The following is a 14,900-nucleotide window of genomic DNA, read 5'->3' as shown; positions in this document are numbered from 1 at the left end:
ACGCGGAAGCGTAAAAGACTACATTGATAATAATTCTTGGTATCTCAACTTTCATGGCTCAACAGCCTATTTATGTTGTTCACAAACTTGACGACCACTCAAGGTACTTTCCTAACTAAGATCAAACTCTAAACATAGACACTTTCCTAATATAACTCTCACAACTTAATGTGCATATCTCCTAAATATAGACTCTCATATATTATTTCCTAATACCCTCCCTCAAGATGGAGCATGTAGATCACGAATGCCCATCTTGGACCAAAGAAATTTAACTTCGGTTTTCTTTTTTTTTTTTTTTTTCTTCCAACGCTTTTGCGAAAAAAAAATCTTCAGATCATAGTTTAAGGACGTTTCGGTCCTCTTCGTAGTTTAAGGACATTTCGGTCCCCTTCGTAGTTTAAGGACATTACGGTCCCATCTTCGTAGTTTAAGGACATTTCGGTCCTCTTCGTAGTTTAAGGACGTTTCGGTCCCCTTCGTAGTTTAAGGACATTACGGTCCCATCTTCATAGTTTAAGGACATTTCGGTCCTCTTCGTAGTTTAAGGACATTTCGGTCCCAATGCAAGTTTAAGGACATTGCGGTCCCATCTTCGTAGTTTTAGAACATTTCGGTTCCATCTTCGTAGTTTAAGGACGTTTCGGTCCTCTCTTCGTAGTTTAAGGACATTGCGGTCCCATCTTCGTAGTTTTAGAACATTTCGGTTCCCTTCGTAGAATACTTCTTGTACTCTTGGTTTCTTGGTTTCTTCGATAGAATACTTTTTGTACTCTCTCGACAACTCATGTGATTTCAACCTATTATTGTTGTTCTTTTTCTCATCACCTCTTGGTGATTGTTTTCTTTTCTCTTTTTTTTTTCTTTCTTCACAACATGAATGTTGGTTCTTCTTCTCTTTTGTTCCAGTCACGCACTTCTTGCGAAACTTTCACACTTCTTTGTTCTTCAAGATTCTCTCACAATCCTGTCGTCTTTACAAAGTCTGCCACACTTTGTAGGATATCCAAGTTTCTGCCACAAACTCTTCAACCACACTTCACTTCTTCCAACATGTTTAACAGCTTTCTGCAATACCTCTGACAGAACTGTCACACTTGCTTCTGTTACGCTTCTGTAACGATTCTTCTTTGTAACATCCAAACTGTTACAAATTTTCAATAACACTTTCTTTTTTTTTCTTTTTTTTTTCTTTTTTTTCTTTTTCTTTTCCGCCGGACGTGAAACCCTAACTGCTTCTTTGTCCAAACTTTGAACTCGAGCTTCCCTGTTTTGCTACTCGGACTTCTACATCTCATCTCATGAGTACCAACTCCATGGCTGAATCTTCATCATCCATTCACTGCCAAGCTCCAACTTCATTCCCTGTCACTTCCGTCAACGTAATCACGATGATCAAAGCAACAACATCCTTCCAGTCTTCATCATCGAACCTTCTCTGCAACATCAATGGCAGCAACGTCAACGCAAACCAATACTTTAGTTTCCATGACTTCTCCGTCACCAATCTCAAATCAAAACAACAACCAACAATCAAGCTTCATTGAGATCAATGGTTTTGAACCATTACAGCCAATCAATCCAGATTTAACAACATCAGATGCTGCATTTTTTTTCCTTCTTTCTTAGCTTAAACACACAACAACTACAGAACCCATCTCTCGGCATCAGGATCACTCTTTTGTGCTGGTAATCGGAGTTATTAAGTAATTCAAATTCCCATATTAACCACCTATTTCCTTGTTTATCTCCACTTCTAAAAAAACAAGTTCTGACTTTTTCTTTTTAAACACGATCACACCCCAACACAGGCCTCCACCTAGTATTATCACCCAGCTACTTGTTTTACTGGTTTCTCGGCTCAAATAAACTGACCAAGACCACCGTAAACTTGTACCAAAAACTTACCTCTTGACCCTTGGTGAACAACTTCCAACACCATGCAAACGTACGTCCTGTTCAACCCACATAGCCTCAGCAACACTTGCACCTTCTTAACAGCACGCGAACAAACCCACACGAACGGACTTTGATAGGCAACAAGTTTTGGATCAGCATCTACCGGCTACACCTTCTTCTTATCTCACAATTATCATCAGAACTTTAAGCAGCGATTATTATTTTTTTTATTTTTTATTTTTTTTTTTAATTTAACGTGGAACTCACACAACTTTTTCGAAAAAAAACAATTCTCTAATTCTTTCTCTCCTCTCTCCGTCTCACCCGCTCTGATACCATGTTAAGGATCAAGCAAGAGAAAGGAGAGCATAAACGCGGAAGAGTAAAAGACTACATTGATAATAATTCTTGGTATCTCAACTTTCATGGCTCAACAGCCTATTTATATTGTTCACAAACTTGACGACCACTCAAGGTACTTTCCTAACTAAGATCAAACTCTAAACATAGACACTTTCCTAATATAACTCTCACAACTTAATGTGCATATCTCCTAAATATAGACTCTCATATATTATTTCCTAATAGAGCTTAGTTGTGAGGATGCTTTCAACTGTTCATAACTACACTGGCTTTGTTAAAGTGGAGGTAAGATAATTTATATGGAGATACTTGAAAGTACAAAATGGAACCATTCTAGGATAATGCGAGTCACTTATTAAATAATCACAAGTTTATATTTGTATGGTTTAAGATTCTACTTTATTGTTTCCTAGGGGGTGGATTATCGGCTCTAGCACTTCTCAATGAGTAAATCTAACTGCATCTCCACGGGGCGGGGAGAAGCCTCGCGCACAACAAATCAAAAAATACATCCCCACGGGAAGGAATGAAGTCTCGCATGTCAAATCGAAAAATGTCTCAGTACGGGGCGGGGCCAGCCCGCGCACATCAAGTTAAAGAAAAAAAATTCCCAGTGCGTAGCACGGGCACAATTCCAAAATTACTTCATGGGTTTAGTGATTGGGCAGTGTAAAGAAATATTAGAGTTAGTTCCTTAGTGGTGGTCTGGTGATTTTCACGTGTGGTATCTGTAGTTGCAGGAAATTCTACAACCACATCCTTGATGAAATCTATAGAACAATTCAAGTAATCGTCATAAAATTCATAAGAACATTCATTAGATTTTTAATTTGGATACAAAATTATAAGAAAGCTCTAACTTGGATAATAAACAATCTTTCTCTCTCCTAAATTTCTTGTCTAAGCTCTCCAAAAGATTTTCCTCAATACAAGGTCGCTCAGTCCCTTATATAGGGATTTACATAGTGGATGACAGCTAATAAAGTCCTTATTTTCGGATCTGGCATGCGTCATTAATGCACGCTTACACTGAATCTTCTCGCACATATTCTATAACATCGCATAATCTTCACACTTTACTCGTGATTAGGCTGACGTCACCAAATGCGTCATTCTGAATGAGTTATACGCTGTTGTCTTCGCTTGGTCTTGATAATCAGTACTTCGCATGCGTTATTAGTGTGCGGTATTCTGTATCTACATTTTGCCTCTTCTCATGTCGTTCTTTTGATAAAGAGAGTGATATGAGAAACCTTAATTTATTCTTTCGCACCCGTTTATCTTTTCATATTCTCTTTTGCCGACAAATTTTCCTAATTCATGCATGTTAACTTGCGTGTCCTTTCAACCATTTATTATCTGACACGTCTCTTGTAACCGCTTCTTCCTATCCGTTCACTTTCAATCATCATATTAATGGAGTGAATATCTTGGAAATCGGGAGTAGATCTCTTGTTTACTCTCGACTTTCTTCTTTTAATTCTCTTCCTTTTCTTGTGTTTCTTCTGTTATTGTTCTTCTAATTTCGTTGTTGTTATTCTGATTCAACCTTTTTAAAATTGATCACCATCTTACCCTGTTTTTACCCTTTTCTTCTTATATCTTCATTTTCGTGCTTTACTTCTCGTATTCTGATCATCATCCTGATTTTGATCTATTTGATCATCTTTGAATATCGTTTTTCATCATCCCTCATTCCCATACTAAAAATGCCTCATGTTGGTTGGAAGAACGACAGAGAATTCGATAGAATTCAAGAGGAGTTCAAGAATAAAGGCTTTGCATTATCTTATCCTCCCAATTCAAAATCCACTTGTACTCTTAACCCCAGGTAGTTCTCGCTTGATCACTGGAATGACCAAAAGATCATCATTTCAGTTTGGAAAATCCTCGCTGGCCTTCCCATTCCTCTCTATAATCCCCATATACTTTTATTCTATAGGATTCTTTCTGATGCAAGATTCTCACGTGCGGTCTATCAAGTGAGCGGTGATTGCATTAGAATCATGGTAGAGTACGCTCGTCGTGCGGATGGATTAGAATCCCTCTACCCCAAAAAGGTAAGGAAAGCGGAGTATGTGGACTTAGAGATCAATCCTGAAAAGTATATGGTAGAGAATTTCTTCGCTCACAATGATATTGTTATCGTAAATAATTAGTCATCTCATTGGGGCGTTCTATTGCAAAGGAAGGATGACATTGCAAAAGAGAATAAAATCATGCGAGATATTGATTTTCATGCGAGATATTGATGGGGAAGACATTCAAAAGATGATCGCTGGAATGTCTTCCCCATCATCCTAAAAGGACCTTATATATTTGGTGTTAATGCTGATGGATCAATTAATCCTCTCCCTGAGGGTTTTCCCGTTTACAGTCCTTGGGAGTCCTAGTGGATAGAAAGAGAGATTATGGTATGTTATTCATGACTTCGCTTGTTTACTTTTCATTATTCACCTTATTTTTTGCTCTGCTAATGTTCATTGATTTCAGATTGCCAAGTTGAAGAAGGATCTAAGGACTCATGGGAAACAGAGCACGTTGGAAGCGCTACATTCGATCACCGATGAACTAAGAAATATCTTCCTTCATATTTTAACAATATTGTTGACTCTGTTTCTTATCTTCATTTGTGTGCTAAGGTTGAAGCTGGAGAGGTTGGTGGTTTTGGCGAAGCTGTAGGTGTTAAAGGTAAGGGTGTAGTTCGCAGCAAGAATACTGCTTCTAAATCCTCTTCTAAGAATCCTTCAAAGAAGCGGAAAGCACCTTCTCCCTCTTCTTCAAGTTCTAACTCTAGCGATGATGATGATATCCTTCTCATTGAATATCCTTCAGTCATCTCTTCTATCGAGCAATTATCCAGCATCTTTTCTGACTCCATGTCAGCAATTGGAAATGAGCCATTAACTCGCGCGTGTAAAACTGTTGCGAAGATATGTGATGCCCCTGTTGCGAAAATAAAAACCCTTTCCATGGATGAGCTCAAGGCGAAGTACTAACTTCTTAACTGATCACAGAGTGCTTTATCTACGAGTAATGGTTTTAAATGTCACTTCTTGCAATCCAAATAAAGGATTAAGATCTTAGAAGAAAGAATTAATACCCTTATTAATGAGAATGATCAGGTTGCTCCCAAAGGTGCTAAAGATTTGAAGGAATTTCAAGGAACAATCTTTCAAGTTCAAATAAAGCGAGATCGTGATATAAGCGAAAAAGACGCACTTATTGAACGAGGGAGTTTGATCCACTCCCGACTTCTTATAGAGAGTGATACTGAGTTTGAATGGGCGGCTAGGGTCTTAGATAATGCCAGGAATGATTTAGCTGTAAATTTTATCCTTGAGTCGGATCACACTGCCTTGGTTAAGGATATTAATACTAATAGAGAAGGTTGTTTATCATTTTTTTTTGTTTGTCATTTCTCGGAAAATATTCTTAAGTGATGTTAACCTTCTGATCTTCTTTCGCAGAGGCTGGGAAGGAATTTCGTAAGCAAATTAAGGATCAGGAGGCGAAGCTTGCGGCTCGTGACTCCAAATATCGCAGGCTTAAGAAGCAGTTGGTTGTCACTATTTCCAATAATAGCAAGGATGCTACTCGCGTCCGTGATGCGGATGTTAAAAAAGTATGTGCTGATAATGGCATTCCTGTTTCTCAGTATAATCTTTCTATCCTCCCAACGAATAAAGTTCTGATATCTCTGATAGCGAAGGAGAAGACGAGGAGTATGAGGAGATTGATGAAGAAGATAATGGTTCTGAAACTGATGAGGTTAATGAAGATAACATAGGAGAGAAGTAGCTCTTTGTTCTTGCAGATCCTTTATATCTTGTCATGCTTGTAAATCCTTTGTCAGTTCTTTGTACATCAGATTTTTTCTAACTTTTGAAACTTCTCCTTCAATGCAAACTCTTTAAGTATTTAATATCTCTTAATGTAAATTCTCCATGTGATATACCTGCATCTATAAAAAATAGTTCTTTCTAATAGTTGGAGTTAATTTGGTGGTAATAACATGTATAATAATATTTACTTATGACGACAAATAACCTGTCCGTAAGTGTATCATATGGAGGCGAATAACACCTTTTATATGCTTGCATTCCCATGCTTGTCTCTGTTAGTTGCCACCAGATGAGTGAACTAAGCAAGTATCGAGTTATGAAAGATTATTTGTTATCATGTATGTGTGTATTTAACTTGTGCGGTGATCTAGTATGTGTCTATTTGTCTCAATTACGTTATCTTAACTCATCTTACGATTGTACCTTATTTTGTTTCCTCAACTATATTCTTTTTTAATGTGTCACATATATGCATCTGTTGCTTTCTTCTTGTGGGAAATACCTTTTCCGTATGCGATTATGTTCGCAAGCTTAGTTACTCTCTCATTAGTATATCCTGCAAAACAATGATTATTAACTTCTGTTTTATTTTTCTCATGAGGTCTTATTTTTCCTTCCTAATTAATGGTCTTATTTTCATACTATATGGCTTTGTTTCTATGGGACGAGATCGCATGAGGTCTTTACACTTTCGTGCAATGACCCATTGATCTCTCCTTATCATCTTCTTGTATTTTATTGTCGCGCAAATACGACATGCCTTAATACTCCCGTGAGTAAAAAGCCTCATGATATTTGCGTCTTTTGACACAATTCAGCTCCCTAATGGAGGGTGTCGTCCTTATATTCCCTTTGATTGCCCCTTCAAGGAGGCTTACCCCTATCGGGTTAGGGTGGGCTCCTCCCATCCAGTGATGCAACAACCAGTTGTTTTCGCGGCCTCTTATCCTTCTGCCTATATGGCTTATGGTTACAAGACCGCACCCTAAATGGGGTTTCTTCGGACCGAGTGCATCATAGTCAAGACTTATCAAGAGCGGTCAGGTTCGCTCCAGACGCCCCAGACACTCTTGACTTAACCGTGTACCTCGGCTCCTTGATCGAGTTTCTACACTCGTTGGGAGAGACCTTGTCACCTTAATTTTTCAATTTAGTAGCCTCTCCTGGATGGGCTTTTATTTCACCCGAAATCTCCATGACTCAAGTTCCAGGGTCGGTGTAGCTTTCACTTGAGCCATGCTAACTAGGTTTTCCCAATTATGACGCGCGTTAGGTCTTATTATTGCCTCTTGCTGCATGCGAATTAGGGTGCATGCCATAATTGGTTACCTAGCCTCCCTAATTGGAGTCTTTACTTATGATGCCTTCTATTAAGGTCTTATCTTTTCCTTTTTCTGGTGTAATATCATCATAATGAAAAGTTTTTATCACATTCATATTTATGATTAATACAATTATTCTATCTTATTTTCTTTTCTTATTCGCATGATTGATAATTGTCTTCTAGAAAATTTTATATCTGAGATTTCTTGCTTGCTTCTTTCTCCTTTTGTGCTTCCTTAAGTTCGCGTATGTTATCCAATACACTGGTTCGCATGAGTTCCATATCTTCTGGTGTGCGAGAACTGTCGCAAAGACCATAACTCTTTAGATACATTTGACTCCATAACTGATTAGATGATTATCCTTTCTTCGCATCTGCCAACTCATACTTTCCTTCCCCAACTACCTCTATGATTCTGTATGGTCCTTCCCATATACTATCCATGCTTCTTTTATTATTTTTCTGATATGGAGGTTTCTGCCTCAATACTAAATCTCCTTTCTGAAATTCGCTTTGGTGTTCATGTGCGGCTGTCGTCACCTTTGTAGAAGTCCTTCTTATTTTACTTTCCTTGTGTAGTGCCCCCTAAGCTACAAGCTGACTAATCCAAGAGATTGACTAAATAAAGAGGCACTACAAATCTAATTCAAATACTTAAACATTCAATTAAGAAATCTGCTACCAAACTTATCCCAAAACTAACCCCGCTCAGAATATATATACATGAACTTCTCTCAAATGATACATATACAATAGTCAATTGGTTTACAGATACAATAAACAACATAATAAACATAGAAGAAGTTAACTAATTAACGGAGTCAACACTTGTGGCTTTCGCTGCGCAACTCAGATCTCTCTCTGAAAACTGAAAGTGGGAATAATTAACATTTAACTTCTAAGTAATCATAAACAAGATTAAGAAAAACAATAATGTTCTTCCCGGACATTAAATAGTGACCAAGTCACTGAGATACACAACCACCAATATGGACAAGCTCTTTCTTCAAACAATGTATACTATGGTTGTGCAATTCCTAACTCGCAAATCCACACCTAATCGTAAATATGGATGTCGACAATTCCAAACTCGCAAATTGTAGACCGATATAAGCATAAAAGCTGAATTCATGTAGATATAAATGTGAAAGAGCATATCCTCACAGAAGTAAACAAACATGTATATGGAAAAACTCCTTCTTCAAACAATATATACTATGGTTGTGCAACTCCGAACTCGCAAATCCACACCTAATCGTAAATATGGATGTCGATAATTCCGAACTCACAAACTGTCGACCAATATATCATAAAAGCGCTAGGTATAAATGTGAAGGAGCGTATCCTATATACAACACGTGGAATTCTTATTTCCCATAACAATTCATATTGACCACAACACATTACAGGTCCTTTCCAAACCATGGAAAGATTAACAGAATCAACAGAATTATCGTAAAACAAGTTAAACAATGCATAGAATGCACAAACATAAATAAGTGAGTTTGTTAAACATAAACTGTTGTAAAGAAAAACAATAATGGTTACAAATAGTCAAATGTATTTCCACCTCTTTTGATGACAAGCCTCGCCTACCTCGAGATCCACGATCCGCTGGTTCGTCCTTTGAATCGATCGTTGTTAATAGACTAACTGTTAATCATACAAAACTCTAAGAGTTTAGCCAGAAAGGCTCACACAAGAATCATACAAATCTATCTAATGATTTTAGGTCCATTAAGGTCATACAAACCCATCCTTCAATTATTCTTAATCATAACCTAATCGAACTCTAATTGAATTCAAAGAAATCTTAAATATAAAATTCTAACCACTCTTCACCCTCATAATCTAATTCGTGACAAACCCATATTTAATCGTTCCCTTAAAACCTAAATTTTATTTTCCAATTCTTTTTTGAATTTCTTCCAGAACCCTAACTTCATCAATCCATCACTGAATCAACATCAGAACTTCAATTCGCTACAGTTTTCTCAATTCCTCAATCACTTCTTCAATTTCTTTCTTAAACATCGACAAATCATCAATCGATCAAATACCCCTTTGTTCTTTATCAATATGCTACTCTAAACATCTACTGGTTGTATATAAACCCTAATTTCAGAACCCAAACTTCGATTTACAGTAGTATCATCTTCATCCACTTCTAGAGCTAACCAACACCAATACCACACCTCTTTACTCGGGTCATCAAACTAATAATCTTCTAAAAATTGTTCACTCATAATCGATATCAGTTCTGGTGAATTTATTCCGCCAGAGAAAGAAAATAGAAGATAAAGAGAGAAAGAAAGGAAGAAAGGAAGAGATAATAAGAAAAGAGTAATGGCCTTCTCTTCGACACGTTTTGGTACATAAGACCAACGGGGATACTAAACACACACCACCTGCGATAAGGGAAGCCCGGGTTGGTCTAAAAGCAAAAGGACTAATTCGCCCTTCATGCTAATCTGATGATTTCTTCTCCGTCCAAGATCCGAAAGACACGTTCGCGTAGTCCACTCCGTGTAACTTTTCGAAGTCTATATAATGATACTAATTTCGTATCTAGATCGTTGTTAGATTAATTCCTATTAATTAACATTCATGTTAAACTAATCGAGTTATTATCGGCCAATACATTCTCGTGACTAGTCTAATAGCGTTGACGAGCTTGAGGGTCTTTACATCCTCCCCACCTTATAACATTTTCGTCCTAGAAAATCAAACCATCCTTCTGGTCTTCAAAACTCCCCACCTTATAGAATCATCCTATCTTTAGTCTAAGCGCAAACAACATGAAACAAAGCACAAACTTATATCACTTTCTATAATTAAAATTTGTGGCTCTAGGTTCGACTACGTTGATTTAAGTTTTATCAAATAGGGAAGTCTAAATTTTCTTACACTAATTATACAATGGAAAATATGAATTTTATTTTATAGGCTTCTTACAATGATTTCTTTTTTATAAGATATTTGTCTCTATCTTTAAGGAAGAATTCTACTAATCTTTCCTAATAAAAAAAATGGTTTGTTTGTTTTTCTTTTTATGTTTTCTTTTTAAACTTTGAGAAGGAGTTTTTTGCTTTCTTTTTTTTCTTTAAATGGTTTGTTGTTTTCAGGATACAACATCCCTGCCAGGGTTCCACTTCCATCTACGGTCGAGAAAACATGTACTTTCTCTACATTAGACTTGAAATTTCCTAGCTACCCACTTTACTCACAAAATATTTATACTTGGTACAGGATTTTAGGGGAAGGAATCCTTCCTTGATAGGTCATGGCCTTAAGAATCGCATTTCATACACTTCAGTATTTCAATATCCTGTGTTATCTGCCCAAACCAATAGCAGTTCCTTCAGGATACTTCGGCCAAATACAAACAGCTCTTTTTATGTATAATGTAATATAGACCTTTGTAAGTTCTTTATTCCCCACAGCTAGTTAATGAGTATGGCAACTTGCAACAAACTCTTGTGTATAGAAGGAGTCTTCAGTAGTTGTTGCCAAATCAATAAGCAGCGGAATTTTTCTTCTTTGAGAAATACCAAGATGACGGGGCTGGACCGTCTTGGAACATTGACCCTTGTAGAAGGCTTAAGAATCAGGAAATTCAAGATGTTACAGAATTCTCTAGACTTTTAGACGATCGAAGAGCTCCTGTTGCAACAGATGATAAACGGGAGTGGACTTACAGCCCCAAAGGTATGTTCTCTGTTAGTTCTTGCTATGCTTGGCTTATGCATGATCAAGGACATATCACTCCTCCAAAATTTCCATCTAAATACATTTGGAACAAGACAATCCCTCCTAAGGTTAGTTTCTTGGTTTGGGTTGCTGCAAATAGAGTTGTTCCCATTCTTTTTATGTTGTCGAGAAGGGGTATGATAGTGGTGAATTTATGTGGGTTCTGTGATAATAATGAGGAATCGGTTGAACATTTGTTTCTCCACTGCCCTTTCATTTGGAAGATTTGGGAACATTTTCTTCAACAGCTGGGTTTTGCCTGGGTTCATCCCACAACCATTATTGATTTCTTATGGAAGTGGAAATTGAAGTTTTCGACCAAACCCCTTGTGTTCTTGCGATATTGTCTTCCGTTTGCTTTGTGGTGGGTGGTGTGGTTGGAAAGAAATGACATTCAAATAGCGAAGAAGCAAGGGAGGAAAACCTTAAACTCTCTTATTATAGATATAAAGTTGTTGTTGCTTAGTTGGTCTGTTAATGTTGATTCATTCAAAAACATGAAGTTAGATGACTTCGTTTTTGATTGGAAAATCTTATTTAGAGAATAGTCAGTTGTAAGTTCTTTTTTCTCTCATGTATATTTCGAGGGTGCTGTCTTGGCACTTTCTTTTCTAATTCCATCTTTTCTTTTTCAAAAAAAAAAAAAAGAAAGAAAGAAATACCAACAAGACTAGCTGTCAAGGAAGATATTAATATTCCTTATCTGTTAGACACAATAATTGTCCTGTAAGCCCCATCGAGCATGTGGATGTGGAGGGATGCCATTAAATTTTGCAGACTTATCATCCGTATTATCCCTCTCTTCTTCTTCTCTATCAGAAAAAATGTCTGCATCCAAACAAAAAGTCAATTACGTTGCAAATGTTCGCAAATTCGACCAAGTGTACTGGTATGTACATATACATGTACATGCCGCGTGTACGTACTTGACCAAAAAGTCTAAGAAACAGTTGGAAAGTACTATCTACCGTTTTAATGGTTTGATAAAGCAACTAGTTAGTCAAAGTGTTGATAATACAGTGGGCGATACCTTTAGTTACATCAACTGGCCATTTTATGTCTTTTGGGTATACATTGTTGATGTTGGTTCCGTTGAAACGCTTAAAATAACAATTTTGATTGACTGTATTGCCTAAACATAATAGTTCCATTGGTAATATTGAGATACATGATTTATCCTTTGAGAACAAAATTCAATCCTTCGTGAGGAAAAAAAAAACACGGCAATTGGCTATAGAATGACAAATAAAATAATTTCCATGAAAGGTGCAAACGTGGTGAATTCAAGTGGATTTTGAGCTTTGATTGGAGAAGAAGATATGACCGGTTTTGGCATAACTTATTTATTACGGAGACCCCAAGCTCAACACCCCAACTACATTTTCTTGTCTCTACCCCTATTTCGATGAACACACTCTCTAGCTACTAAACTGCACACGAATTAATTAATTAACTAGTCAATTTGCATTGTCCATCTTCCTTTCATATCTATATATTGAGTTGAAAATCACACTGATTTCCTCATCCTTCTCTACTCCAATATAATTTTGTGCATTACTCTAGCTAGTTAGAGAGTACTAGTAAAAATGGGTACTGGAAACAATGTCAGGGTTTTCATTTTGTTGGGTCTTTTGTTTGCTGTTGTAACCTTAATCTCCTCTGAAGTTTCATCTGCTAAGAATCTAGCTGAGAAAACAAGTGAGTATCACCATTTACGAAACCTTATAGTACAATCTATTACGCAATTATTTACTATTTACATGTAGATGGTTGGCGGCTTGGCGCCTCTCCGGTACCGATATTAATTGTATATTATTGCTGTGTATTGTAGCAGAAGAAGAGACTACAAAGAAAAATGATCTTCAAGATGCCAAGTTCGGAGGGTTTAACGGTGGTGGATACCCAGGTAACGGAGGGTATCAAGGTGGCGGTGGATATCCAGGTAACGGAGGATATCAAGGTGGTGGCGGATATCCAGGTAACGGAGGGTATCAAGGTGGCGGTGGATACCCTGGTAATGGAGGTGGGAACCGTAATGGAGGTGGATACCAAGGTGGAGGCGGACGTAATGGAGGAGGTTACCGTAATGGAGGTGGTCGTGGTGGTGGAGGTAGAGGAGGTGGTTACAGATGCCGACATGGCTGTTGTGACCGTGGTGGGTACTACAGAGGAGACTGCTACAACTGTTGCTATTCTGCTGCTCAAGCCAAAGCCTTTGCTGCTGAAACTACAACTACAAAAAGTACTACTGCCGATAATCTCAAGCCATAGAGATGTTGCTCACTCTATGTATCTTAATAAATATGTATCGTTAGTGTGAAATAGTGTGATATGTCTTCGAAGACGCAAATTAGTAATTAGCATCGAATCGAAGATTCTCTTATGAATAGATATGAAATAAAATAAAATGTTTTATCAATTCATTACAAATGCTCTTTAAAGAAAGTAACCCAAAATCCACCAACCAGGACAGGGGCGATTCCTGCTTCACCAAGACAAAAAGGAATGTCGTCAGCATCCCGTGTGTACATCTAAATTCTATGCATGATCTGAATTGCGTGCCTACCGTGCCCCTAGGATGAAAGTGAATTTCAGCTTCATAATCACCATGTTTTATGCTTAAACAAAATTATAAGAACCCTTATGCTGAAAACACACCATAATCCTAGTCTTCTCATGCTCAACAACATCTCTAAGGATACACAGAACAGTCAAGCAATAACTTTTAGCTAAACATAGTCACTATATCAGCACAGCAACATGAAACATAACAATACAAGTTAAGATGATATATAGAAATAAAAGCATATCAAACAGAAACATGAATATGACTTAGCTTCTACTTCTGTTTCCTCTCATTCCTTATATGAAATTAACTGAAGAATTGATATGTATAAAAATCTAGAAGAGAGCGTAGTCGTAGCCTATGTGTCGACCAACCTGTCCATCATTAGTTGGTTGACACCTCACTAGGTGAGTCATAGGACTGTAATACAGCTTAGCACTAATCCTAAATAACCAAAACATGATTACCTTAAGCTAAGCAGGATTATCTTAAGCCAAGTAAAATTAGTTGCTAAACCAACATTAAGTCTAACATTCTCCCATTGCTCCCACACTTTATGGGCTGTGGTCATTTGACCCATTTTCTACAAACATTAACTATCCATGATATTGAGATACGACGATTTATCTTCTAAATACAATCTCGGCCGAAATTCGGTACTTTGTGAAAAAACAACCATACCGAATGGCAAATAACATGAATGGTGCAAACTGGGTGAACTCGAAATGCGACAGTCGGATAATAAGAAGCTTGGCTGATAGTTTATAGACAGAAATATAATATTTTATCATCCCTATTCTCTGTATTCTTTGTAAGAACTGTAAATGTTCTTAAATTCACCTAAAATCTGCCTCAAAACCACCTTATATGGCAAATTGGTGATTAAATTCTTCAGGTTATTTGTAAAAATGCAATTTGACGCTTCGTTATATCTGTCTATTCACCTCTTAAATATGTTCGTAAATAATAGGCTTCATGAGAAGAGATGCGTACATTAATGACGGTATGCTTTTAATTCTTGAGATTTTTGAATATTTAATCTTGTCATGTTAAATACACCTGCAACTTGTTGTAATGTGTATCTGTTAGAGATAACAAAGATGCAACAGTATGCAAAACATCATTTGCAGAAGATTCGCGCGCACCAAGATAA

General features: G+C 37.2%; 1 protein-coding gene across 2 annotated transcripts; it reads left to right on the top strand.

The window, feature by feature from the left end:
• Positions 1–12,726: 12,726 nt before the first annotated feature.
• LOC113345078 (dormancy-associated protein 2-like) lies at positions 12,727–13,607 on the top strand. 2 transcript variants are annotated; one of them, XM_026588946.1, is made up of 2 exons: positions 12,727–12,879; positions 13,016–13,607. In XM_026588946.1, exons 1-2 carry the CDS (start codon positions 12,768–12,770, stop codon positions 13,450–13,452), a joined length of 549 nt encoding a protein of 182 aa, XP_026444731.1. In that variant the 5' UTR covers positions 12,727–12,767; the 3' UTR covers positions 13,453–13,607. The 2 variants fall into 2 exon arrangements, with proteins under 2 accessions (XP_026444731.1, XP_026444730.1); XM_026588945.1 differs by having other exon boundaries at positions 13,013–13,607.
• Positions 13,608–14,900: the final 1,293 nt, after the last annotated feature.

The sequence above is a fragment of the Papaver somniferum genome, unplaced genomic scaffold, assembly GCF_003573695.1.
Source record: "Papaver somniferum cultivar HN1 unplaced genomic scaffold, ASM357369v1 unplaced-scaffold_80, whole genome shotgun sequence".
In the NCBI taxonomy this organism is placed as follows: Eukaryota; Viridiplantae; Streptophyta; class Magnoliopsida; order Ranunculales; family Papaveraceae; genus Papaver; species Papaver somniferum.
This window is presented reverse-complemented; position numbering and strand designations above follow the sequence as displayed.

Excerpts from the sequence above, each read along its gene's own strand:
- LOC113345078 (XM_026588945.1), top strand. The coding sequence starts at position 12,768 with ATGGGTACTGGAAACAATGTCAGGGTTTTCATTTTGTTGGGTCTTTTG. Across the intron at positions 12,880-13,012 it reads GAATCTAGCTGAGAAAACAA|CAGAAGAAGAGACTACAAAG; the intron begins GTGAGTATCACC and ends TGTGTATTGTAG.